The following is a 27,670-nucleotide window of genomic DNA, read 5'->3' as shown; positions in this document are numbered from 1 at the left end:
TCATTGTAGACCAATAGTAGCCCTACCTTAAACACTTTCTATGCGAGGGCTCTGCCCCCCAAGTGTCTACCGCACAAGCCTTCATGGGTGTTGCGAAGTACGAGCTCAGCTTCTAAGGGTCGCAGGTAGTGCAGGTAGGGGAGTGTGAAGGATCTCTTGTACAACATCCATCTATGAGGATGTACTTGGATGATTGACGCTCTATCCTCCGAGCTGCATTGCGTTCTGCAAGTAGGGTCCCGTGGAACAGGTAATCGGCGAGCGAGTCGATCCAAATTGGTTCCGCTTGCAACACAGGAGTGACCTCTTCTGCCGCCCCCGTCCCCGAGAATGTTGGGCCGAGGTAGGTCCTCTATGTACATAGTTCGCATAGTGTTGTAGCTCATGCTCGCTAGGCGTGATAAGGCGTCGGCCTTAGCGTTCTCAAAACTTGGAATTTGCCTGATGAAACAGGAGCTTAAGCTATACAGGATCTCTCTGACTTTGCTCTCATTTCCTTTGCTAAGTTCAGCCTGACGATTAGCGCTTCTTACTCTACCTTGTTGTTCGACACCTCGAATTCGAACCGCAGAGCATACTCCAACTTCACCTCGCTTAGGCCATATAGTAGCAGTCCCACACCGTTTCCTCGCTGGTTGGATGATCCGTCAACGTGGAGGATCTAGGGCTCCTCATCCTAGGTCAGTACTACTTTGACTGGGTTCAGTGCCACACTGGTTGACACCTCTGACGTGTGAGGGAGCTCGGTCAATTTAGGGGTCGGTGCACCGAATGTGTACTCTGCTACGAAGTCTGCAAAGACTTGGGCTTTGGTTGCTGGTTGTGGCTTGAACCAGATGACGGATTCACTCAGCTCGATGGACCACTTTGCTAATATTCTAGACACCTCGGGCTTAAGTAGAATATGCCTCAGTGGTCTGTTGGTGAAAACAACGATAGTGTGGGCCTGCAAGTATGGGCGTAGTTTCCGGGCTGCTATGACCAACGCGTATGCTAGTTTCTCGATCTCTGGATACCTAGTCTCTGCATCCTGCAAAACTTTACTAACATAGTAGATGGGTCGTTGGACCCGATCTACTTCTTTGATCAGTACCAAGCTAACTACTTCGTCACTTGCGGAGAGGTATAGTTTTAACTCGTCCTCTTCTTCAAGTCTAGTTAAAACCAGTGCGGTACTTACGTACCTTTTCAGCTCGTCAAAGGCGAGTTGGTACTCTTTGGTCGATTCAAAATTTTTGTTCTTTTTTATTGCTCTAAAAAGGGGAGGCATCGGCTTGCCGATTTAGACATGAAGTGGCTTAGGGCTGCTACCTGGCCAGTCATCCTCTGGACTTCTTTTATTTTTTGAGGTGGTCTCTTATCTAGGATTGCCTTTATTTTTTCCGGGTTGGCTTTGATGCCATGTCAGTTGACTATGTATATGTAGCTTACGAATTTACCCGAAGTGACTCCGAAGACACACTTATTCGGATTTAACTTCATATTATATCTTCTTAAAATTTGAAAAACATCATTTAAATCAATTAACAAAGAGTTCGAAAATTGGGTCTTCATGACCATGTCATCAACATAGCATTCTACTTTATTGCTGATCAACGACTCAAACTTTATTTACAAGGCAATAGAATGTTGCCCCAACGTTTTTCAATCCAAAGGGCATAACCTTATAACAATATAGTCCGAGCTCAGTTACAAATGCGGTTTTGTCCTGGTCATCAGGATCCATCCAAATGTGATAATCGTAATAGGCATCTAGAAAACTTAGCAACTCGTGCCCTGAGGTCGCGTCCACTAGGTAGTCAATCTTGGGCAGTGGGAAGTAGTCCTTCGGGCAGGCTCTATTCAAGTCGGTGTAGTCGATGCACATGTGCCACTTGCCGTTGGCCTTCTTCATTAGAACCGGGTTGACCACCTAACTCGGGTAATGGACTTCCCTAATGAAGTCTGCCACGAGGATCTTCCCGACCTCTTCATCGACAACCCTCCATTGTTTTGGGGCGAGGTTGCATTTCTTTTGTCTTACTAGCTTGATTAATTAAGCTTGTGGGTTATTGTTTTGGGTCAATCCCGGGCATCTCTACTGTTGACGAAGAAAAAATATCTAAATTTTTAAGTAAAAAATTACTAGTTGAGTTCGAAGTGGCTCACTGATCGAGGCACTGATTTGAAGAGTTCTGGTTGGTTCGGCATCAGAGACCGGTATGTGGACCGTTTCTTCTTTCGGGGCAGCTCACTCTTCGGCGTACTCCGCTGGTTGCTCGAGCTCGACGTTTTTCACTAGCTTTGCTTTTCCTTTCAGAGCGGCCACATAACATTTACGGGATTCGAGCTGGTCACCTCGCACGACTCCCACACCATAGTCAATTGGGAACTTCATCGATAAGTAGTAAGTGGACACTATCGCACGTAAAACATGTGTGTTAGGCCAACCTATTATCGCATTGTAGGGGACAGAGTCTTGACCACCAAGAATGTGTGCTCAAATCGTATAATATTCGGCCACGTGCCTGCCTCCATGGGTACTGTGACTCGACCAAGAGGTTTGACCTCTTTGCCGCTGAATCTTACCAAGGGTGTATTTGCCGGCTTCAGGTCGCTTTGCTGCAACTGCAATTTGCCAAAGGCCTCATTGAAGAGTATGTCTGTTGAGTTGCCTGAGTCCACTAAAATGCGTTTCACTTCGAAGTCTTTGATCCTAAGCTTCACTACTAAAGCATCATCATGTGGGTATTGGATCCGGCGCGCGTCGTCCTCAGTGAAGTAGATAGGTTCTTCGAGCCGAGGTCACTTTGGTGGGTTTTCGCGGACCAAAGTCCTCCCAGCTACTGATGTACATCCCGCGATGATGGACCCACTAGTGATCATATTGATCACTCCACAAACTGGCCCTCTCCTCTGTTAGCTGCCGAGGTGGCTACTCATTCTACCTGCTAGTCTCGGGGGCATTTCTCCTCTAGTCCCCCTGATGATCCCCCTGTCTGTCTATCTGCCTGCCCTCTCTCCTCTCGTAGGATGTAATTCTTCAGGTACCTGTGGCGGATAAGCTCTTCGATCTCGTCACAGAGATTCTGACAATTTTCTATGTTGTGTCCATGATTTCAATGAAAATGACAGTAGATATTCAAGATTCTTGTTGCCGGGTGTACCCTTAGCCTGAGTGGCCATCTGACAAAGGAGGAGTCCTTAATGGCCATTAAGATCTCTCCTCGCTTAGCATTCAGAGGTGTGTAGTTCGTTCTCTCTACTGGCGGAGTCCTGGAATGCCGACCTGACTTGTGGCCGCGCGAGGGGAACCTGCTTCTTGACTTGTTTTTTCCCCTATTTGGAGACTTACTCTTCTTTCTTTTCTACCCACTGTTGCTCGTCCCTTCATTCTCGTTCTTCCTCTTTTCAGCCGATGGAGAGGGAGGAGCCCAAGCTTACGTTGGATGATCTTTCTTGAGCAGCTGCTAGTGAACAAGATACAGAAATGAGAAGAAACAGGAGTACTGCAGCCATTACAATCTTAGGAATTACTTTTCTTTTTCTTGTTCCCGTCGAGGATTTTATCAAGTTTAAGATCAAGATTCTTACAGTTGATTATGACCCAGCCACGACTCCAAAACTACGCAACACAGTGACAGTCAATGTAAACAATTTTAGTTGACACCGAACATACAAAGTGCAGTCTATCTGACTTCTTGGTGGGGCCACTGTAGTACATTTAAGGCCATGATTTTCTATTGTGGCCTTGTGATACGATAGTGTCCTATCAAAAGTTAAACTCTTAAAACAAAAGTCAATAATTGAAAAAAAAATTGAGAAACATTTGCATACTGTTAATAGTTAGAATGCCGTGTTGATTCGACAATGTATTTGAAAAGAGTATAGATACAAATATAGTGTGCAAACCTTTGTATTTTGTTTTAGTTTGTATGTATTTTTTTCTTTCAAAATAATTTTAATTACTTAAATGGTACTGAACAAAGTTTTAAAAATCGATATATCCGATATATCGGTAGGGGCATATTGGACAAAATCGACTGTTATTTTATTTTCTTTAAACCGGTTCAGGGCCGATTAAAAGCTCCTCCACCCCCTGAACCGGTCATTCTTTGTATGACAAATCATCTACAAAACCAGAGTATGCGATTGCAACATTAAAATCCCATTTCCAACACATTTATAGCATCCATCTCGTAATATAGTTAATGCTTTACAGAGGCCTTTCCAAAATGGCGAACTGCTACTCCCAAGTCCCAATTGAGAATGTTAGGAAATCAACTTTTTTCACATAGTTTCCTATTAGCAGTTTGGTCCATAACGTCTCCTTCTTTGTCATTATTGTACCACCCTACTTTGGCTAGCAAGGCATCGTTAAAGAGTTCCAATCTCCTATTGTCCAACCCTCCACACCTTTTTGGCACACAATCTGTACCCATACTTTAATTCCCATTCCAGAAAGAAAGATTTAATGATATGATGGTTTCAATATTATTGCAGGTTTGGGTTGGCAGTGAATGAATTGACATAGTGTATGCAGGAAGAGCAGACAGTACACTACTTACCAACACCGTTCCCCCCATCTGTGATAATGATTTTACCCGCCATCCAGTTTAGCGTGTCTTCACCCTGTTCCCTACTTCTTGGTAGACTTTAGTCCTACTTTCAAATTAATAGTGGCATCCTAAGAAATTTGTACTATAAATATTTGTATAAATTCCACCAATGTTGAATATACAATATATTTTCTTTATATTTTTTATATATTGATGACATAAATTTTTAAGTTCTTGTTTTCTTTATCAAAAGTTTTAACATAAATAATGATGAGGGCGGATTTGGCCCTTCAGTGAAAATGTGACACCTGGTACCTCATGCAAATCAAGTGTAGCCTCTTGACAACTGGGTAGTTCGGGCAGTTCAGCATAGCTCGCCACAAGCAATTCAGCAGAGCCTGCCATAGCTCGCCACAGGCAGCTCGGCAGAGCTTGCCACAACTCGCCACGGGCAGCTCGGCATAGCTCACCACAGGCAGCTCGGCAGAGCTCGCTACAAGTAGCTCGTCATAGCTCGGGTAGCTCGGTACAGAAGAGCAGTTCGGCATATCGTAGGAAGATCTCCTGCCTGACAACTGTACCTAATAGATCCGGAGACCTGCGCCCATGTCTCTCGCTAGGCAGCGCCGTGCTTGCTAGCTCTGAGAGCTGTCCCTTGCCTGGCAGAGCCGTACCCTGCAACAGCTGCCTGCACCCGCCACCTTAGCTCTGGCAGTAACGGCTGTGGCAGAGAGACAGAGGTAGTTATGCCTGACTTGACAGAGGCAATTACGCCTGATTTGATTGGACACCGCTATATAAGGACTCCGACCCCCAAAGACAAAGGGGGGAGAGAATGAAAAAATAGAGTCCAAGATTTTTGCAATCAGAATGCTAACTTAGGCATCACAGAGTCCCCGCAGGGTAAATACCCCCGGGTCCTCTGATTCAGTTCTCATAGGTCTCTCAGCTCCCACCACTTACAAAGGAAAGGAGATCACCTCATGCAGAGGGAGCTCGTCACCAAGTAGCTCTCCACCAGGGAGCTTGTCACCAGGTAGCTCACCACCAGGGAGCTCGTCACCAGGTAGCTCGGGAGCTCAGCACCAGGGAGCTCGTCACCAAGTAGCTCTCCACCAGGTAGCTTACCACTAGGGAGCTCGTCACCAAGTAGCTCACCACCAAGCAGTTCGCCACCAGGAAGCTCCACCATCCTCTCCTGGGAGTAGGTCAAATGACGAGGTACTTAACAAAAAAAAATTGATACATCACAAAAAATTGGTACGTAACCAGAAATGGTTATATCACATAATACATTTTCTAATTTTTGAAATATATGACAAAATAATATTTAAAACTTCTTCTACATATGAAATATGTAGTAAAATATGGTATACACACTTAATATAGAAAAAAAAGTTTCCTTTTAAAATCGATTTTTATTAGGATTTAAAATATTTGTAATAGAATTATTGTTATTACTAGTATTATCAAAACTAATAGAAAAGAAATTATTTTCAATACCCGTATGTGGCCCTTCAAGTCTTCTAAAACTTAAGATTATTTTTTTGCAAAATCTATGATTTGTCAATAAAATGTCAAGTGACATAAATACAACTAATGTTATACTTTCAAACCCAAGTATCTAAAGCAAGTGCAATTTTAGAATTATGATTTAAGAGTAGAAATTAAATTTTGTTTATAAATTATAATTTATATGAAAGAAAAGAATTTTTAAAGCATCCATTCTTGTAGATTTTCTAGAAAAAAAATTTCATGTGAATATTGAAAATTACAAAAGAAAAAAAAGAAAAACAAGTGCATGTTCAATTTGTGTTTGGTTTGAATTGTCTTTTTCTTTTCAAGTGTGATACCATGTGTCTCTTTAAATGGCTGGTTCCACCACTATAGTTAACAATTTCTAAACTTCACTAGTCCTTCTCTTGCCATTCCTAGGTATACTAGGATAAGCTTTGTCAGTTGTACCATTGGCACCAACATTGGAACTATCATACTGCGATTGGACTTCATTGAAACCATAGGCAAAGAGAGATTGAGAAGGATCATTTTATTGAATATAAAATATTAAAAATTAGCTACCCCTTACCGGTTTATCGATTAAATATTTCAATTTGATTTTAATTGATGAATCTTCTAAGCCTCTCAAATTGCTAATTTAAGACATTTGAGTAAAGCCTTCTTCTTGTTGAAATTTGAAATAAAGTTGAGAATTAAAAAGCGAGAGATTATGAGTGTATGAGAGAGTATGAGAGAATATATGGGAGAGTATAAGAGTTGTTTGTAGTGATGAAAATAAGGGATGATGAGGGTATTTATAGTTCAGAATTATTCAATTGACCAAAATTCCTTCCTAAACTAGTTATTTATAATTGTTAATAGGGATATATAAGTCTTTTATAAAGTTAATTTGTCACTTTACAAAGATGTGCCAAACTAACTGTTATACAGTTGATGGGGGTTATTTAACCCATTTTTTGCCTCCCTAAGGCAAAATAAATAAATGTCCCTATAAATTAGTTGTTTATAATTATTGAGGTATTTTGATGAATTTATGCTCCTAAAGTCATAATACCCATTAGTAGGGCTGCAAGTCGGGTCGGGTTAGGTCAGGTTGAGGCTAATCCTAGCCCAACCCTAAGTTCTAAACCCCAACCCTAACCTTAACCCTAACTAAATACCTTCAACCCTAATCCAACCCAACCCAACCCGAAGTCAATTTCGGGTTGGGTCCAACCCAGCCTTCTTCCCATCCTTTTAAAACCTCGTAGAATTTCTCGATTTTAGATCTTAACTCAATTTTCACTACATATATTATTCCTATGTTTCATTAGTATTTGTTTGTTAATGTTATTTTTTTGTTCATCTAGTACAAAATTCAGAAAAACTAGTGTTAGAAATGACTATAGTTTATTATGAGTTATGTCTTACAATAGATCTTTCTTGGGGGGCAAACATAGAGGAGATGAAGAATAAAATTTTCAAAAAATATAAAATAATGTTATTAAGGTTTTAGTCTTTTTGATTAGGATTAAGTGAAGTGATTATCTTAAAAGAAATATATGATACTATGTGGTGGGGGCTATACAAATATCATGCATCTAAACAAATCAATGTATGTTATATATTACATATAACATTTATATATGACATGTACTATAGAGTCGGATTTGGGTTGGGTCGGGTTGGCTAAGGGGTCAACCCTAACCCAACCCGAAGTAAAATCGAGTTCATGAATTTCACCCCTAACCCTAACTTGAACATCAATCCGACGCAACCCAACCCAATATTTTCAGGTTGGGTTAGGGTTGGGTTCGGGCCAACCCGGCCCAAGTTGCAGCCTTACCCATTAGGTAGGCCAATGGCTATATTCTTGTGAGCTGGCGCATGCCGCACTGTCACATGAGCCATGTCATGCTGGACCATGGACTGCCTGCACGGGCCATTTTTTGTGCTGTTACGTGGACCTAAACCTCCTAGGCCCAGTATGGCTCAAGGTTTTGGACCCCCAATTGTGCTAGGTCGTGCCTTACAGCTCTATTTTCCCATGGCAGGGTCAGTGGACCTTGCGTGCAATTTGTTATGTTCGCAGCCCCTTAATCCTTGTAATTTTTAATTAAATTCATTTCAACTCTCAAACGCAAGACTGGATGAGAATGGTAGCAAAACTAATCTCAACATGACCCTCACTGAATTTCGATGAATTTTCATCGGTAAGCTTCTATTAACCCTGAATCAAAGACCTGAACGTTTTAACAAATCCAAGGAAAGCTGTTTGACCAAACAGTACTTTGCGCGTCATTGAATAATGCATGGGAACTTTTCTGAATAAGCTTCTTGCATTGTCTCATGCGTATTGGGCTACTTTATTCAATTGATAGCAACCTGTTTGCATTAGTTCAAATGTTCTTCGCCAAGACTGAATTTTAGTTATTCGTCAAGTCGTCGCAAGAGAACAAAATAAGGATCGTAACGATTCAAAATTTCTCATCTATTTTAATTTTGCAACACTCTTAATCTCCTAGGTTGGCCTCTGCAGTTCTTTGAAAATTGTTTGCAAGCAATTTTTTTTGACGAGTGATACTTTGAAATTCGAGTTACGACAACTTTTTTTTTTAGAGCTTCTCCTTTTGAGGAAGACTGGACAAACGTAAAAACAAGAAACACGAGAGTTTTCTTGAGAGGGGATCGATCAGCTCCCCATCACTCCAATCCTGCATTTTCCTTGATTCTCTTTCTCCTTTTTTCCTATCAAGCGTCTCATTGAACTACGTGGCAATCATCTCAACTACCTCTCGTTAACCCACCAAACATTCTAAAATCCACGTCTCTAGATCTTTCTTCATTAGCACCTTCCAATTTTCTTGCCATGACGTCTCCAACAGTATTACTTTCCATTATTTCATTCGTTCCTTTCAAAAAGATCACGAGAAGAGAAAAAAGATTTGTTTAAAATAAAATCCACTTAGCTATATGTTGTATAGTTTAGTGTAGCGGTGGCAATTGGGCGGGTTGAGTTGGATTTTGTTTGAGTTGAGTTTCAATCCAATTCATCTAATTAGTCAACTCATTAATGACCCAGTTATATAAAATTAAATGGGTTGGGTTTAATTTAAACCTGCTTTAATTCAATATAATTTTATTGGTTTCGGATCTGGTATGGTTTATGGTTCAAGATTGATAATTGAAAATACAATTTTCTAAAATAGGGGATGTGATTCCCACATGGGAGAGAGAAATTTTTTCAAAATTTGCCCAACCTACCTGCAGGGTTCGGCTATCCATATAATGTATCTCTCATCCCTTCACTCAACTCATCCTCAATAGCAATCAACTAAGACGAGGCCTCATCAGCCCCATTTTGCGTGGTCGCCTCTACAAGTCAAGCTCTTTATGGCTCCCGTAGGATTTGATGGCCAACGGACTGCATGGACGCCCTTGCAGGTCGAGCCTTCCAAGGCTCCCGTGCGAGCTGGCAACCTAAAATCGGAAGTGTTGCCCCCACAGGTCGAGCTCCCAGTGGCTTCTTGTAGGATTGGATGACCGACGTCACTAACAAGGCTGATGCAGTGCAACCGTGGCCCTGAACTGTCGACTCACACCGGCAACAACATTATGCCCTCACAACGGGGGTAGAACATGTACGTTGTGGTCTTGCAAGCACTCATCCAAGAAGATAATTCCACGGGATGATGTAGAAGCAGCCATATGAGAATTTACTACAGAATGACCACTTGCTTAGGCAGAAAGGTCTGGTCGCATGTTGGCTAAATAAGGATAAGGAGAGTGGATCGCGAGTCGCTCCCAGAGCACAATGGCTAAGGTGCCAAGCTGATAAAAGACCTCAGCACCACATGAGACCCAGTCACCTCTTCGACATGGGCAAATAAAAAAGTAGCTTGTGTGCAGGTAGGACGGGCACATACCTTATAATGTCTGTTCACTTTGGCGTACATTGAGATCGGGTTATTCCTATTATAGCCTAGATCATCAGCTCGACACTTTGTTAGTAATCCACACTTATCCACGTTAGTTTAGGCATATACCTAGTCGCCTCTTCGGTAGGGGCAGAATCAAAAAGCAATTCGCATTCAGCCCCATCGGTGTGCAGACAGGTCGGGTACATACCATTCCACCTTAGCCTCATCGGGGTACAGAAGAAGAAAGACAAAAAGAAAGACAAAAAAAGAAGCGAAGGAAGGAAGACTAATTCAGCACAAGAAAGAGAAACAAAGGAAAGACTAGACCATGACAAACGCAAACTTGGCCGATCTCTTCATAGTAGAACTCCACCTCGGTTTTAGACTCCGCATCGAATTCACTAGCTACTCTTTTGAGAACCAGCTTGAGGGATACAACGTCGAAGTCTACCTAGGTGGAGCAACCTGATAAAGAAATCACACAGAACCCCTTCTTGAGGACGACATGATGAGCTTTGCTCTTGAGGTACTTAGTCGGATTGCAGAACCCTTTGATGGTCGCATCCCTAGTAAGGTAGATGTCCTCGGGGTACCTGTTCCACCTCTCCTCGAGTGGATGAATTTGCTCTTGTGCTTCGATAATCAAGACTGCGAGGTCCTGCGTAAGGCTGCAAACACTTGGATTCTTCCGACCTGAGGAGAAAATTGGATTGAAGCCAACGACTACGAGCTCATCAAACAGTTATTCCGGGCCAAAGGAACAATCTACTCCCTTCGCCGATTTTCCCTCAGCTCGGGAGTGGGGGGCAACTGATGAAGGCGCATTTGGCCCTCCAATAACCTCATGACACATGGCATCCCGAAATAGTTGGATGACACCCAGATGCCACCAAAGCGATGATTTGGAGTCCCAGATCGTAGTTCGTCTTCGCCTCGACCTGGTGACCTACCTTTATTGCTGACCTGGTGACCTCGACCATAACTTAGGTCGGCTTGTAGCACATCGTCCAGGGCCGACCTGTAGCACCTCATCACTGGCTGAAGTGACCTCGATGCGAGGCACGACCTTTCTCGAGGGCTTGCTGACCTAACCAAGGACCAGGTAGTGACTTGAAAGATGTGCTCGTTGGAAAATTTGGCATGCATACCCCGACACTCCCAGGTTTCTCTAAAGTCGGCCCGCATACCGAATGTTCTAGAGGATGGTCAACATTTATAGCGGTTACCTCCGAAGATTTCAGACCGGTAAGGCACGACCTCTTGAAAATCTCAGATGCGGTGCGTGAAGCTTACACCAAACAATGCCTATATAAAGGCACCAACCCCAATGACACAGGGTACGTGCAATTATTTGCTCACTAGCGTACTAGCATACAAACTTTTAGCTCGCACAACCCAGTACTGACTTAAGTATCAGAGCGACCTTGTCGAGTTAGCCACCCCAGGCTCTTTAATTCTCTGTCTTGCAGCTTGGTGCAACTCGCTACATGACTAAGGTCTAGATCATCTTCCAGCTAGGAGCTTTCATATCGCACATCATCAATTACTTTAACAAATCTAGAAAGTGCCATTCAAAAACAACTTGACAAGCTTCTAGCTTGTGAAGATGGCGTATTGGGTCCCAAAGATCTTGGTTGGATTGGATTTAGGGGATAGAAACAATACATTTTTTTCACTCAAAGTTATATGGGATTTTAAATCAAACTTTTATTACCCTAAGCCCAAAAAATTAAATACCAAAAATAGTAAATGATTACCACCCCATTAGTTTATTAACGTCATTTATTAAATTATTGCTAAAATCTTACTCAATCTTCTTGACAACATTATCTATCCATACCAAAGTGCTTTCATTTCAACCCACCAAATAAATGATAGCATTCTCATAACTAATGAAATGATACACTCTGAGAAAGAAAAAAGGGAAGTTGGGAATTATGGCCTATAAGATAAGATAGATATGGAGAAGGCATATAACAAATTAGAATGGGATTTCATATAAAGGATTCTCGGAAAATTTGGTTTCCTTGAGAAATGGGTTGCATGGGTCATGAAACGTATTAAATCAGTTTCCTACCGTTTGCTAATACATGAGAGCCTACAGAGGAGCTCAAGCCAAGTAAGGGATTAAACAAGGAGACTCTTTATCCCATTATATTTTTGCCCTTTAGAAGCCTTAGCAATAAATTTGGAGAAAGAGGTCAGGAGTAATGAGAATCAAATAGGATGTAAAATCTCAACGAGTGGTCCAAAAATCCCTAATTTACAATTTGTTAATGTCTACCTTATATTTTCAAATACTACTATTCCTTTCTAAAAAAAAGGATTCTAGCCGATAATGGTAGCTTTTTGGCCTTATTAGCAATTAAAATAACACACTTCATATAATAACTAAAATAAGGCAACTTTTTTGAACAAATATAAAAAAAGAGCAGCTGTATACGAAAGGGGAGCATTGTATGACATACAATTTCTATCTCCTTTTTTTATGACAAAATTACCCCTTTATTAATTTGAACAAAATCATCCCATCCTCTTTCTCTCATACGTGTGGATGTTTTCTTTTCTCTCTCTCTCTCTCTCTCTCTCTCTTGTATCCAATCTCTTCTCTCCTCTCTAATCGCTCAAATCTCCCTACATCTCTTCTCAGTGATTACAGAGAAGGTTCAGCTTGGGAGTTTCTGGAGTTTCTCTTCAGCTTTGCATCTTTTAGTTCTTACTTGCTCGTTCGAGGGAAGGTCTGCACATTTCGGTTCTTTGCTCGGGAGTTTCTATTCACCTCTGCCTAGTTAAATATTTATTTATTCCCTTTTTTCAGTTTCTTTCTTTGCATCTCTTTGCTACTTTTCTGTGTTTCTTTGCCTTGCTTTCAACTGCTAGGGTTTTTCCATTCCAAAACCAAGAAAAGTTACCGATGGAGGGTTTTGCCTTGCTTTCAACTAAGAAACTATGTTTCCATTTCAATGTCGCTAATGGAGGGTCTTTTTTGCTTCTGTAACTATTTTCCTCTTTCTTTTCTTGATTCTTTTTCTTATAGTCTAGAAACATTATCAAGATGAAAAATGTTAAATTAATATTAACTCTAAAACCATATATGGGACTGGGAGAGTCCTAAGTTCACTAATCTAAAATCTTGTCCTTGTATATGCTGAAAACACCATTTGCATGAAAAAGGCCTTATGTCCTTGAATATGTGAAGAAGGCTTTACACTTGAACCGGATTATTTATGCACTATTTGTTGAAAAGTACCAAGTACATGTAATGTCTGGTATATGGTAGGAGAAATGCTAGTACATGCATTATTTAGGTATTCTACTTCTAAAAGTGACTTAATGATCAAATTGTTAATAGATAACATCTAAAATTTGTATAATTAATTTTACAAATGAGACTATATGCTGTATTATTGGCATGTTACCAATGAGACTTTTATAAGGCAGTTATATGACTAATATTGCTTTGTGAAATAAAGTGTTGGGCAACCAAAAAACGTAATTCAATTCGGTTTTCAAGTTGGCTACTGAATATCTGTAATTAGGAATTAACAGTTTTCATGGTGTGATGACTTTTATTCAGTAATTAACTGATATTTGGAAGCAGATAATTTAATTTCTTGCTATCCCTGATTATTATATTAGATATTGACAATCATAAAAAAATAAAAGTTGTTGATAGGAAGCCTTTCTCTTCATAACCATTTTAGTGCTTAGTTTGTCTTCACGTCTTTCTTGAGAACAACCATAAACATAATGCTCTTATCTTGTTTTGCTTTGTCTCAAAGAAAAAAAAAGGATTTTTCTGGTTTACTTGGCTCTTCAAATTGAACAAGAAACTTTATTTTCTCTTCTGATTTGAGGGGTTGCATTTGTAGCTTATTTCTTGAAAGAATATTATCTAGTCGGGAAAGGGAATCTCTTCCTTGTTAGAGGTGGAATGAGGAGTATTGGATTTAAGGTTATTGAGACGGACCCAGTAGAGTATTGTATGGTTGTTGCAGACACTGACATCTTTTCTGAGGGAGAGTCAGTAAGGAGGAAGGATGAAGATGGGTTAGATGAAGTAGGTTATGATGGATGATGTTAGTGGAGTTAGAAAGTAGATGGCAAAAAAATGAGAACTAGTGGAACTTCCTTTGAAACTTGTGCTTTCTTCTTCTATATTAATGGACCAGAAATTATGTCAAAATTAGATGGAGAGAGTGAAGGCAATTTCAGAAAGGCATTTGAAGGAGCTGAAAAGAATGCACCTCTGTTATCTTTATTGATGAAATTTATTCCATAGCTCTTAAATGAGAGAAAACAAATGGAGAAGTGGAAGGGTGGATTGTTTCTCATCTCTTGTCAATTGTGGATGGATTGAAGTCCCAAGCACAAAGAAAGAAACTATCACTTGGCCCCTACATATTAGGATTTAGGGTTCAAAACATTTCTCGATTTTTGAAAACCAAGAAAAGTTACCAAACCCATATGTGGCCAAATTAGAAAGAAAAATTGTCACATTGGCCATTAGTGTGAATGTATGCATCATATGGATTATTCACCCAAATAAGTAGAGAGAAATTATCACTTGTCCCCTAAATCTTATGGTTAGGGATGAGAACCTTTCTCGGTTTCTGAAAACCAAGAAAATCAATGGAACCTATATGAGGCCAAATTAGACTAATTTTTTATTAATCTATCCACTGGTGTCCAAGTTTACTTCCCCCGAGTTTGTAATCCATGATCCTATGTGGACAATTATTAGTATATAATTTTTGTGTAGTTAGTAGGTTTTTTATAACCTATTTGTGTTTATGTTTTCTATGTATTTATCATTTACTTCATCCCATGCTCGTTGCCACATATGTAGGAAAATCTTAACATGGACAATATGAAGTTTTTATTCATCTTTTTCCATACTGGTGGTGAGTTGAAGATAAGTGAAAATAATATAAGACAATATGTAGGTGGTGTGGGCGATGGATTTACTATGGATGATAGAGTGACACATGAAAGTTTTGTTAATGAGATTTTATCATGATTGGAAATAAATGAAGTCCATGTGTCAATGAAGTATATAATACAAATGGACCCCACATAATTGCTTCCTTTATGTGGACCAACCGAGTTAAGGAATTTGATGATGTTTAATGAAGGTTCTACCCATGTTTATATATCATGCAAAAAAGACATGATCAACAATGTAGTAGACATGTAAAGGTATATATTTGTTACATTACCTTTATTTTTCATGATAAATCATTGTTATATATAGAATAAATAATTTTCTTTATGTATGATTTTTAATTGTAGAGTTGAAGTTGGGGGACAAGCTAGTTGTTGGCAATCTAGTACCAATCTTGATGATAATTTGGTATCGGAGTCAAGCAATCATGCACTTGTATCTCATTTATGGAAAAATGAATTGAAATATATAGGACAAATCTTTGAAGATGCAAAGTTTTTTCAAAGTGCACTTATGAAGTATTCAGTGGCTCATTGTTTTGAGTATAGGTTCATCACAGATAAACCTGATTGCATAATTGCATCATGTAAAGTTGATGGATGCCATTGGGTTGTTGGTGCAAATGCTAGTAGAGTAACATCACATGTTATAGTATACAAGTTCATTCACAATCATACTCATACTGCCAGTGACATGTGTGCAATTAACCTCAGTGCATATCATAAGTTTATAGAAAATGTCATAGAGCAAATGCTTTGAGATAGTCATAAATACCCTCTCAGAGAGATTATGAATGACTTACATAGAAATTTTTCTATGGATATTGATTATTTACAAGCATGAAGGGGTAAAGAGACAACAAAAGAAAGAATAAATGGAAAGACCAAAGAATCGAATCCAGGCACAATTGCAAGGTGGATAATAGATGAACGAGGTCGATTCCACCAATTGTTCATAGCTTATAATGCATGTCTTCATGGGTTTTGTGTTGGATGCCGACCTATTTTATCTATTGATGCCATATTCTTAAAATCCCAGTATTTTGGACAATTACTTGGTGCAACAACATTTGATGCAAATGATGGAATGTTTTCGGTTGCTTTCGATATGGTGTCATCTGAGAATGAGGATGATTGGACATGATTTTTATAGAACCCGAAAGATGCATTAAATGAAGTAGGGATATCATCATTCTTTCAGGTCGTAATAAGAACATTTTGGTTGCAGTGAAAAAGGTGTTTGATTCTACTTTATATAACCATTGGGCTAAGAGGTTAAGTGTAAGATCATTGAGGATAATACCTGATGGGCTAATCTTGAATCTGCCCACAATCCCTGGGTGTTACAAGGTGGCTTGGCCTAGGGACCACTTAGGGTGTTACAAGGTGGTTTGGGCCCATAGAGCCCATAAGATGGGTTTCATGGGGTGCACTGTCCATAACAGTGTATTCGGCCAGGCCTTGTAACAAAGGCTGGGCTGAACCCATGTGGCTGATGTGTAGATCAATGTTTGGGTCCCACGCCATACAAGAAAGCCCAACTGGGCAACAGTTTGGAAGGCTAAGTGAGTACATAACCTTAAATGGGCCTTAAGCCCATTTCGAACTGGGCTGATTTGATAAGTCAATTAAAGGGGGCGAATTCTGACATGGATCAGCTGATAGGATTGGGCCTAGACCCTATCCACTTAGGAGATGGCTGATCTGATCTGCAGATAAGATAAGGGTTCTCCCTTATCACTTAAAGGGACTTCTAATCCAAATAAAATTTGGATTAGCAGCTCCTAATAGGATTAGGAGTTGATCCCTTTAAATCTATAAAAGGAGGAAGGGGCGGCTGCCTTTAGAGATGCATTCTAAGACTCTTGTCTTCAGAGCTGAAATCACAGAAGAGAGATTTCTGCAACCTCTGCAAAATCTCTCTTGCCACCTCCTTCCTGCCGCCGCCATTACCTTCAGTTCGATCTCTAGTTCTTGGGAGAAATCAAGATCTGATCTTGATACCAATCTTTTGGGAAAAGATTGATCAGAGCTGTACTCACAAACCATCTAGTTGATTCTTGCGAAGGGTCAAGTTCTTTTGAAGAACATTGTTGATTCTGCTCCATCCTGCATTGTGCCATATTCAGTGGGAGCAGTCTTTGGATCCTTCCTTGGGCGTGAACACCTCCATTGGGAGATACTAACTCTCCGTATCAAGTACATCCTCCCTCCTACTCCTTTTGGTTCAGATCTAGTTTGGTTCATGGTTCAAGATTGATCTTTGAAAAATATATTTTTTTTCTAAAATAGGGAATTCGATTCCCTGCAAAGATGGGAGAAATTTTTTGAAATTCTCCCAGTCCATTTTGAAAGACTTGGGCGTCCATGTGATGGATATCCCATCCCTTCACAACTTCAGTACACAAAGCTACAAGGTCAGCACCAACATATCCACGTGTATCCTTGGCAATCCTTTTCAAATCAACCTACATAGAGGAATCATAACAATAGCTAAATAGAACCATTAACAAATATGAATAGGTAAAGATATATGCTCAATCATATACAAGGTTTAGTCATTGGACTATATCTTCAGAGAGTTTTATGTTTTTGTGCGAATACGAAGAACATCTAATTGTCCAACTTCATCTGGAACCTCAATATCAATTTTCCTATCGAACCTTCCAAAGCTTCTCAAAGTTGGGTCAATGCTGTTAGGCCGTTTTCTAGCCCCAACAACAATAACATGAGCATGGAACTTCAATCCAGCCAAGTGTGAAGAGCTGAGAAACAATCCATCGGTCCACTTCTCCATTTGTTTTCTCTCATTTAGGATCTGTGGAATCAATTTCATCAATAAAGATAACAGAGGCTGCATTCTTTTCAGCTTCTTCAAATGCCTTTCTGAGATTACTTTCACTCTCTCCAATTAATTTTGACATAATTTCTGATCCATTAATACAAAAGAAGAAAGCATCGGTCTCATTGGCAATAGACCTGGCTATCAATGTCTTTCCACAACATGGAGGGCCATACAACAAAATTTATTTTGGTGGCTTTACACCATTAGATTTGAAAAGTTGTGTGTCTCAGAGGAAGTTCCACTAGTTCTTGTATTTGAGCCATCTACTTTCTAACTCCACTAACATCATCATAACCTACTTCATCTAACCCATCTTCATCCTCCTACCTTATTAACTTCCCCTCACAAAAGATCTCAATGTTTGGAGCAACCACACAATATTCTGCTGGGTTTATCGCAATAACCTTAAATCCAATACTCCTCATTTCACCTCATTTCACCTCCTATCTCTATATAAAGTTTTGTCCCCATTTAGAATGTGTGGACTTCGATATTAACAACTTCCCCCACTTTAAGGGGGGCAACGATAAAGCAGGAATCGGACCTGAATTTATAAACACAAGACAATATTAGATGGCTCCAGTTGACTAAGTTGCATCTATCACGGTTTAACTTGGTAAAACCTTCTTCATGGGACCTCCTATCAATTGCATGCTAATCCCTCCAAGTAGAGTTTTTTGCAACTAATTCCTAATTCCTCCCTATATCATTAATGAAAAAATGCGAAAGCAAAGCTAAGGTGTTCACCCAATTTCTGTTAAGAATATGATCATAGACGGTAGCCAAATCTCTCTCATTGTTAGTGAGTTTAGGACTTTCATGAAGAAACCATCCAATTAAGCCTTGTAGGTAGCCAAATCTCTCTCCTTGTTAGTGAGTGCAAGACTTTCTCGAAGAAACCGTCCAATTAATGCTTGTAGGTAGCCAAATCTCTCTCTCCTTGTTAGTTTGTGCAAGACTTTCATGAATGAACAATCAATTAAGCCTTGCATATAGAAAGCAATGGAACAAAAGTTACCAAACCCGAAAGGATTTAATATTAGCCACTTCTCGAAAGGGGCGAATATCATGGTGGATTTCAACCATAAGCCTTTTATCAAACCATTTGCAATTCTCCTCCAATCCCTTAGTGTTTTTTTTAGTAACCACTACTTACTTCCTCTCCTAGTCAACATTGGCAATGTTGATGGTTAATTGGATGTCCTATCATCACTTTTAATATATACTAATGTCAACAGTGCTCCCATCAAAACATTCTTTTCACCATCTTAAATCTATGCACCATCATAATGTTAGGCTACCTAAACTATTAGGACTAAGCAATCCTCTCCCCCACCCCTTCCAAAGCAATTTATTCACTATTTCTCCCAATAGTTTTATCAAAATATTCGGAAAGTTGTGAATGATTTCAGAGAAATAAGTGAAAGTATTCGGCATTCTTGAAGAACTCAAACAATAAATTATATTATCCGCCTTAGCTATGAGAAAAATAGAGATATTGGCATTCTTGAAGAACTCAAAAAGTAAATTATATAATTAGCCCTAGCTGTGAGAAAAATAGAGATATCGACATTATTGAAGAACTCAAAAAATAAATTATATGATTAGCCCTAATTATGAGAAAAATAGAGATATCGACATTCTTGAAGAACTCAAAAAATAAATTTTGTGATTATCCTTAGCTGTGAAAGAGAAATGTTATTGAAACAAATGTCTAGATTGAAGGAGAGAAGAAAAACATAGTTACCTTCCCGAAGTGCTTTGTGTCTAAAAGTGTTATTTCTTAGTACTTGGTTGTACCTCTATGCAACACTCTGTAAGAATTATTATCACCATTATTATAAACATTTGAAGAGTGCTAGTTGATTCAGATGTAGCAAACTTAACCAAACTAATGTGTAAAGTTGTAAAGCTACCATTATCAATAATTCTAATGATAAAGCACTTGGAGTCAAATTTTAGAAGGGAAGACTTATATATTGTGAATCTCTTTATTTCTTTTTCCTAAATATTTGCCATCTTGCTTTAGTCTTATAAGAATCACTGTGTAACTTTCAAGTTAGAAAGGAGAAGGAAAGGAAACAGTTTAATTTAAAGAAAACCCAGTTGACATAAAACCTAAGTAAGAAAAGGGAATAGAACGATCTCATTGATTGTGTATATATATTTTTATGTAGTATTATATGTACAATAATTTCAAAAGTAAACCCATTTGAAACTAAATAATGGAGATCCTATTAAAAGAATAAGATAGTAAAATATCATTATATTTCGTAGAGTTTTCAATCTCCCTAGAGATGGGAAAAAAAGAAAGGAGCAAACAACCTCTTGAGTTTTGAATTGAGACAATTCATAGACCTGGTCATGATTATCTTAACCATTATTACTGAATACATTGGAATGGAAAAACCCTAGTAGTTGAAAGCAAGGCAAAGACACCCAGAAAAGTAGCGAAGAGAGGCAGAGAAAGAAACTGATAAAAGGGAATAAATAAATATCTTACCAGGTAAAGGTGAAGAGTAACTCTCGAGTAGAGAACCGAAATGTGCAGACCTTCACTCGAACGAGCGAGTAAGAACTAAAAGACACCGAGAGATGCAGAGCTTCACTCCAACGATCTGAGAATGATGCAAGGAGACTCGAGTGATTATAGAGGAGGAAAAAGATTGGAGGCTAGAGAGAATGAGAGATGTAGGGAGAGTTACAAAAAACACCTGGAGGGAAGATGTGATAGAAAACTTGCAATTGGAAGAAAAACTCTTTATCCTTGGCAAGAACACTAACTATTCTAAATTTCACCACAAACATGATGCCTCAGTTCATCATGAGTTCTTTTAAGATCCCTAATAATACTATTGATGATATTGACAAAATCCAAAGTGATTTTTTATGGTCAAACTCAAAAGGCAAGAAACCCTTACATCTCCTAAAATGGGAGAAAGTTTGTACACCCAAAAGATGGGGGGATTAGGATTGAGGAAGCTTCATTGGGTGAATGTAGGAATGGAAACGGGGTGGGGTGGGGATGGGGATCCCCATTCCCATGAAAATCCCCATCGCAGTTGGGGACAACGTTATCCCTATTCTTGTCCCCCATAGGGATCCCCACTCCCTGTGATTTTTTATAATGTCAACCATTTTCTTTTTGTTTCTTATTTTATTTAAAAATTTAAAAATAAAATAATTAAAATTTACAAACCTATTAAAAAAGATTCAAACATATTCAACCATATTTTAAAAAGCATTAATAAAAAGACGTACGTGTACATATATACATATATAGATGTATGCGTACATATATACATATATATTAGCAGGGATCCCATCGGGTGGGGTTCGGGGTCACCGTAGGGCAGGGAGTGCTCTCCTCGTACCCGCCAACGAGGATAAAAATTTCCCCATCCCCATCCCCGCAGGTGGAAAATCTTCTCCATCCTTGCTCCATTAGGATTGGGTTCCTGTAAGGATTGTGGTAATGTGGAAAATTTCCATCCCTATGTGAATGAAGCAAATCCAGCAAAGCTGGGTTGGAAGGTTCTAAATGAGGAAGAAAATTTATGGGTTAAAATTATTAAAGGAAAATATTTAAAAAATGATGAAAATTTGTGGACAGTAAAAGTTAAAAAGGGGACCATGGAGAGGTATTCTCCATGCTAGAGACCTTTTAAAAAACGGTATTCGTTAGATAATGGGGAATGGTAATAAGTTGGCTAGACCATTGGCTAGATGGGAAACTTTTAACTGAAGAAATTTACCAAGACTTTATAGAGAATGAGAATCTCCTTGTAGCAGATTTAATTGACCAAGAGAGATGCTATAGGAACAAAGATAAAGTTTGTGCAATGGTCCCGGAGTATGTTTAGAAGAAAATAAAACCAATTTTTATTCCTGCGAATTTAATAGAAGACAAAGTGATTTGGGGATGTAATCCCAAAGGATACTTCACCTTCAAATCAGCCTATATGTTGAAGAGTGCCATGAATACAGGAACCCACATAAATTCTAAATGGATGTCGAATGTATGGAATTTGAAGTGCCCTCCCAAATTCAAATGTTTCCTCTTTCTTCTATTAAATAATAGACTCCCCCAAAAATCCTCTGAAAGGGGATGCAACTTTGATGGCTCTGAATTTTTGCAGAAAGGAGGAAGATATAATGTGCATTTTAGAGATTGCTCCTTTACTAAGCAAATTTGGCAATGGTTAGCCCAAGCCTAAAGGGTCCAGGTGAAAATGACCAATCCTTACTGGATTGGTGGTTAAGAATTGCCAGATATGGAAGTACTAAAAGTCTTCAAATTAAGGAGAAAATCACATCTCTGAAGGTCAATTTGGAAAAATAGGAATTGCAAGATCTTTAATAATAAGGAAGCCCCCTCCTATTATTTTGGACAAAGCGCTCAATCTATTCACAGAGAACGTTGGACGGTCTCAAAGACTTTAACAGCAATCTAGAGATTAAGCGTAGGAAACCAATTGTGTGGAAATATCCAAACACTTGATGCTTCCTACACTATTGATAGTAAGAGCTTGGTTGATGCTATTGCTTGTGACATCGCAGTACAAACTTGGTGACTCCACCATTAACCAAGTGGAGGCATTGGCTGATTGGAAAGCCCACAATCTGGCGTTGAACTTGAAAGACTTTCCTGCTCTCATTGAAGGAGATTTCAAATTAGTCATCTCCTACCTAAACAAAGGGATAGACCCTCCTTGGAGGCTAAAAAGCATTATCTCAAGTTGTTTGCAGATGGAGATTTTAGACAGAGGTGTGACATATCATCATGTATATCGTGAGGCAAATCAGGTAGCAGATTAGCTTGTGCATGAGGTTCTTTCTTTTTCATCGGAGGTTTGAATTTTAGTTTATATTGTTTTCCTTTTTTTTGCCATTTGTTTGTTTTGCTGATGTTTGGGGACGCGCTACACCCTCCATCTTATGTAAGCCCCTTATGATCTTATAAAAAAAAAGATAGATTTTCATGTTTGTTTTTGACTCCGTGGGACTACACAATAGGGTAGCCCATCCCATAAACCCATAACTAGGGGTGTTTACGATTCAGTTAATCGAATCATGGGCATTTTTTTGAAACTGAACCGGTTCTATTGGTTTTTACACTTCATCCAATCAAAACTGAACCGATATCATTGGTTAACCGGTTGATCAGTTTCGATATATAATATATATATATATATACACACACACACACATAAATATATATACCGGTTGGTTTGGTTAACCGTCAGTTTTTTCTAGATTAACTGAAATCGAACTGGTCCTTTGATTATTCAGAAATGCCGAACTAAAACTTCGGTTAACTGCAGTTTTTAATTTTTTTTTCTCCCTAAAAGATGATTCATTAAAGGAAATTTAAGGGAACATTTGGATCCCCTTTTTACATGGTTCCAAAAGGAGCTGAGCTAAGTTAAGTGAGTTGGCATTACTATTTACAAAAGAGTTTCTATGCTAGCTGGTTTTGCTAGTTCATGGGCTGGCACAACTACATCCCTGTTTACATATAAAATTTTAATGTTTTCAAAAAAAGAGAGGAGTTCAAATATGTGATCATATAATGGCTGCTGATCCCATGCAATGTGTCTATCTATTCCTTTGAACTTCATTATGACTGCCTTGGAATCTGAGAACAAAAAACCTGTCTTTTTATCCATAGAAAAAAAAAAAAACTTTCTTAAACCTCTAATTATTGCACAGAGCTCAATTCCTGCTGGTGATCTTGCCAAGCATGATTCTCCTTCTGCAATGATAGGATGAAACCTGTGAATGAATATATATATACCAGTGGATGCAGTTTGTGTGATGGCACTCCAAGAGCCATCCACTAAAATGATCTGGAAGTCTGTGAAAAGAGCTTGTTGCAAATCCCACTCTAGTTGTAGATGTAGTGAATTCGGAATTTTGATCTCAGTTTCTTTATAGCTGCAGTAACTTTCAGCTTTTCACAAAATTGGGACAGAGTCTAGGTTCATTTTCTTAAAAATTTGGTTATTTCTTACATCCCATAAACCGCAGTTTTTAATTCGGTTTTCTCGATTTGATTTGGTTGTTCGGTTTATTATGAGCACCCGTACACATAACCGCCCAACCGTGGATTCGATCCCAAGACTCAAGTCTCCGCTACACGAGACTTACCAAGTAGCCAGTTGTCATCCTGCCATAGGTGTTGATGTTTGTAGGAAATCTCGATGCGTTTTGGGTGGGGCCGCTTGTACATCTCCTCAGTTTTTTGCATGTTCGTTTGTTTTTGGGTAAGTTTTGTTTTGAGTGGGCTGGTTTTTTTATTGCCCGTGTTGTTTTTGTTGCTGGATCAGCCTTGTTGACTTTAGGTGGGCCTTGGTGGTAGGCCTTTGCATTGAGAGACCCCATTGTAGTTCACTTGTCCTCTTTTTATTTTTTAACAATTTTTTATTTACTTTAAAAAAGAAAAGAAAGTACGTATTTTTTATTTACACCTTGACTTTCACTTAAGTCTACTAAAATTTAATACTAAAAATGATGTTTTAGTATGTTGCATCCAAACGTCATCTTCGCCCAATATTCCTGGCCCATGTTGTCAAGAATGAGACAGAAATGGGCTCCCAGAACAGGCCCAAAGGAATCCACTACTCATGGTGAACGGTAAACCTTCTAGGTTTCTACTGATCACGTACGACTCACTTCTACTCTACAAACCTTTCTGAACTGAGCTACTCAAATTTCATTTATTTTATCATTGTCTCTGAACATCGTCTTGATAGCAATGTCAAGGAGTTAACCTGTCCAAGATTCTGAGTCATTTATCATCCTTTAATCTGTCATATTATCATGTTGAACCCAATTCTTGAATTTTCATTTCTTTTCTATGAAAAAGAAAAGGAGTTGCCACATTAATGGAGCCTGAATTCTAGCCCACCAACAGGGTTTTTCCGAGAATAACCAAAACGAGTGTTTCAGAAAAATGAAAGAAAGAACCATTGATCACTAATCTCTTGACTGATTTTCAATTCAATGAACGTTTTGCTACAAAACCAAAGGGAGATGACTTCTCTGATCATTTCAGTTATTACAAACAGACGTTCAGATACAAGCTAAGTGAAATTACAGTAACTGGATTAAATTTAGTTAAACCATGCATGACTTTTTTACCAAATAAATAAATCCGGCAGGACTTAGATGGTACTGAAAAAAGAAGAAGGACTAGGAGGAACTGGTATATCTACAGTCCCTTCCAACATCAAAACCACCTTTTTCATGAATGGCCGAAGTGATGGCTCGTCTTGAATGCACCACAGGCCCACGCTGACCATCCTCTCCAATCTTTTCTTGTCCACCAGTTCATCACCAACCAGTTTCTGCAACTCACCAGCCTTGAAACAGTCATAGACCCAATCTGTAAGGACAATCTCATCCTCAGGAACATTAACATCCACACTGCGACGACAACATACTAGTTCTAACAAGACGACCCCAAAGCTGTAGACATCTGCCTTGACTGTTATGGGCATGTTCCGGTGCCACTCCGGTGCCACATATCCCCTTGTCCCTCTGATTGCTGTAAAGGTCCCACTTTGGTCTGGCTTCAACAGCTTTGCTAATCCGAAATCGGCTATTTTTGGACAATTGAACTCGTCCATGAGTATGTTTTGAGGCTTTATGTCGCAGTGGATGATTTGAGTCTCGCATTCATCGTGCAAATATAGAATGCCTCTAGCTATTTTCAAAGCAATTCCCACCCTTTCATCCCAATTTGGTCGTCTTTCCTTTGTGAAGAGGAGATCTGCAAGTGATCCATTGCTCATGTACTCATACACCAGAAGCTTATTAGGACCATCGTTGCAGTAACCAACCAATCGGACTAAATTTCTATGATGGGTTTTGGCAATCACGCGCATCTCAGTCTGAAACTCCCTCTCTCCTTCATCCAACATCTTCTCCAGTCTCTTGATAGCGACAATCCTTTGGATGTGGCCATTTGGCAAAGTTCCTTTGAAAACCGTTCCAAAAGCTCCCCTGCCCACCTCTTCCTTGAAACCTTCTGTAAGTTTTTGGAGCTCAGCGATGGTAAATGATCGTAGAGCAATCTCCTCGGTTAGTCCTATACTTCCCGGATCCAAGATCCTTTTATACGCCCAAACACGGTTCCTGTAACTAATAACAACAGAAAACGCTAGCAAAATGAATGCACAAACGAGAAATACCACTCCGATTATCAGAATGTCCTTTCGCTGTTCTTTCTTGTTTTGGTGGGATATGGTGGTGCCATTTATTTCGCTTCCGCTTCCTACCTTGACATAAACCATGGTCGAATCACCAAGATTCCTTCTTCCATATCTCAACGGAAGCTTCTGTTTTCTGCAATCTTGTTTATTAAAAACTGCAACGTCGCAGTTGCAGTCCTCCAAACAGGCGTTTTTGCAATCTTCTTCACTGGTAATGGGCGATAAAATAGCATACGGATCATCTTCCCATGTGGTTTGGTCCAAAGAGATCATGCTGTAGTCGATGTTTTGGTTCTCACTTCCACAAGTATTCTCTGCACTAAGTTTCCACGTGCAGCCCCAAGTACGTTGATTTCTGTCAATGAAATCGAAACCAGGTAGACATCTGCAATCAGCTTTTTGATCCATCAGAATACAATATGCATTCATGCCGCATAGTCCCTTGGGATCACAAAATTTACTCGTTGAATTCCATACCATTGACCAATCACTGCTATTTCCATTCAAATTGGTTGAATAGAGCCGGAAGAGCCCATCGACATCGATCGTCATGCGGTAAACCATCGTCTTTCCGGTGGCAAAACCACCGTTCGTTACATTCCTTATGTTGAAACTGGTGCCATTGAGCAAGTAGAGGTGGCCATCACTGTCAAAATTTAAACTAACGTTGTTTCCTTGGCCATCGGTACCTGAAGCCCAATAAGAGTAAGGGGCCGTGTCTGGAGTGTCTACGGGGTACTGCACCAGATTTCCATCGTCCTGCATCTTGAGCCGAAATCTTCCTCTCGAGTGGTCGATTTCTGAGACGCTAGAGAAGAGTTCTGATCCAACTTTTAGAGGCTGACCAGGTAAAAGAGTGTCCGTCGGATTGTCAAAGCTTTGCCATACGACAACCCCGCTTGAAGTATAAAGAACAAAGTTGCCGGAGTCGAGCATAGAAGCGAAAGAGGCCGATTGGGGACCTTCAGCGATGGATTTGATGGTTTGGTTTTGTGCGGATTGCAAGATGAGTCTACCGTCATTTTGCAAGACTAACGTAGTATTTCCTGGCACTGGCGGGTCTTGTCTATTTGCAGTCCAAATGACTGTTTTTTGGGGAATTCCGGCAAACCAAATTCCAACAGCAAAGCTATCGCCGTATGGGTAAAACCCGAAAGCAAATCGGCCAGAAGGTGAGGGCCATGATGGGGTTTTGGTGGGGGAAAGAGACGAGCCCAAGCTTATATTAGATGATCTTTGTTGAGCAGCTGCTAATGAAGAAAATACAGAAATGAGAAAAAACAACAGTACAGCAGCCATGAGAGAGAAGCTCAGAAAGAACTTTTCTCTTCTGTTGAATCTTTTATCAAATTCAACATGTAAGGCTCCAACAACTGCATCCCCAACTACGCAAGACAGTCGATGCCAGTTGAGTTGGCACCAACTTACGCGCTTGTTTATTGCAACTTGCAGTGGACTCAATAATAGCATTAAATAAGAAGTCAATAACGAATAAAATAATAATTTGGTGGAGAAATGTTGCATGCTGTTTGTCCTCATCACGTTGAATTAATGATTCAACCGCGTATTTTCTCTTACGAAGGGAGCTCTTTAGAAAATGTTTATACAAATTTGCCAAAATTTGGTCGGTTTATTTGAATGGTTCAAACTTCAAGCAATGAAGTACAAAAAAAAAAAAACTAAAGCAATTGGTTTGGTAAACATTTAGAT

General features: G+C 39.5%; 1 protein-coding gene and 1 pseudogene across 1 annotated transcript; both read right to left on the bottom strand.

Moving 5' to 3' along the window:
* The window catches only part of LOC148876218 (G-type lectin S-receptor-like serine/threonine-protein kinase RLK1), a 37,118-nt pseudogene extending 19,422 nt beyond the window's left edge, over positions 1-17,696 (bottom strand).
* Positions 17,697-24,715: 7,019 nt separating this feature from the next.
* On the bottom strand, positions 24,716-27,367 carry LOC148876217 (G-type lectin S-receptor-like serine/threonine-protein kinase LECRK1). The gene has a single exon (XM_088965144.1). It carries the CDS (start codon positions 27,257-27,259, stop codon positions 24,911-24,913), a length of 2,349 nt encoding a protein of 782 aa, XP_088821270.1. The 5' UTR covers positions 27,260-27,367; the 3' UTR covers positions 24,716-24,910.
* Positions 27,368-27,670: the final 303 nt, after the last annotated feature.

This window comes from Nelumbo lutea, chromosome 1, assembly GCF_056320005.1.
Source record: "Nelumbo lutea isolate HS-2025 chromosome 1, American lotus-T2T, whole genome shotgun sequence".
NCBI classification, from domain to species: domain Eukaryota; kingdom Viridiplantae; phylum Streptophyta; class Magnoliopsida; order Proteales; family Nelumbonaceae; genus Nelumbo; species Nelumbo lutea.
The sequence above is the reverse complement of the archived record's forward strand: the minus strand, read 5'-3'. Positions and strand labels throughout refer to the sequence as shown.

Excerpts from the sequence above, each read along its gene's own strand:
- LOC148876217 (XM_088965144.1), bottom strand. The coding sequence starts at position 27,259 with ATGGCTGCTGTACTGTTGTTTTTTCTCATTTCTGTATTTTCTTCATTA.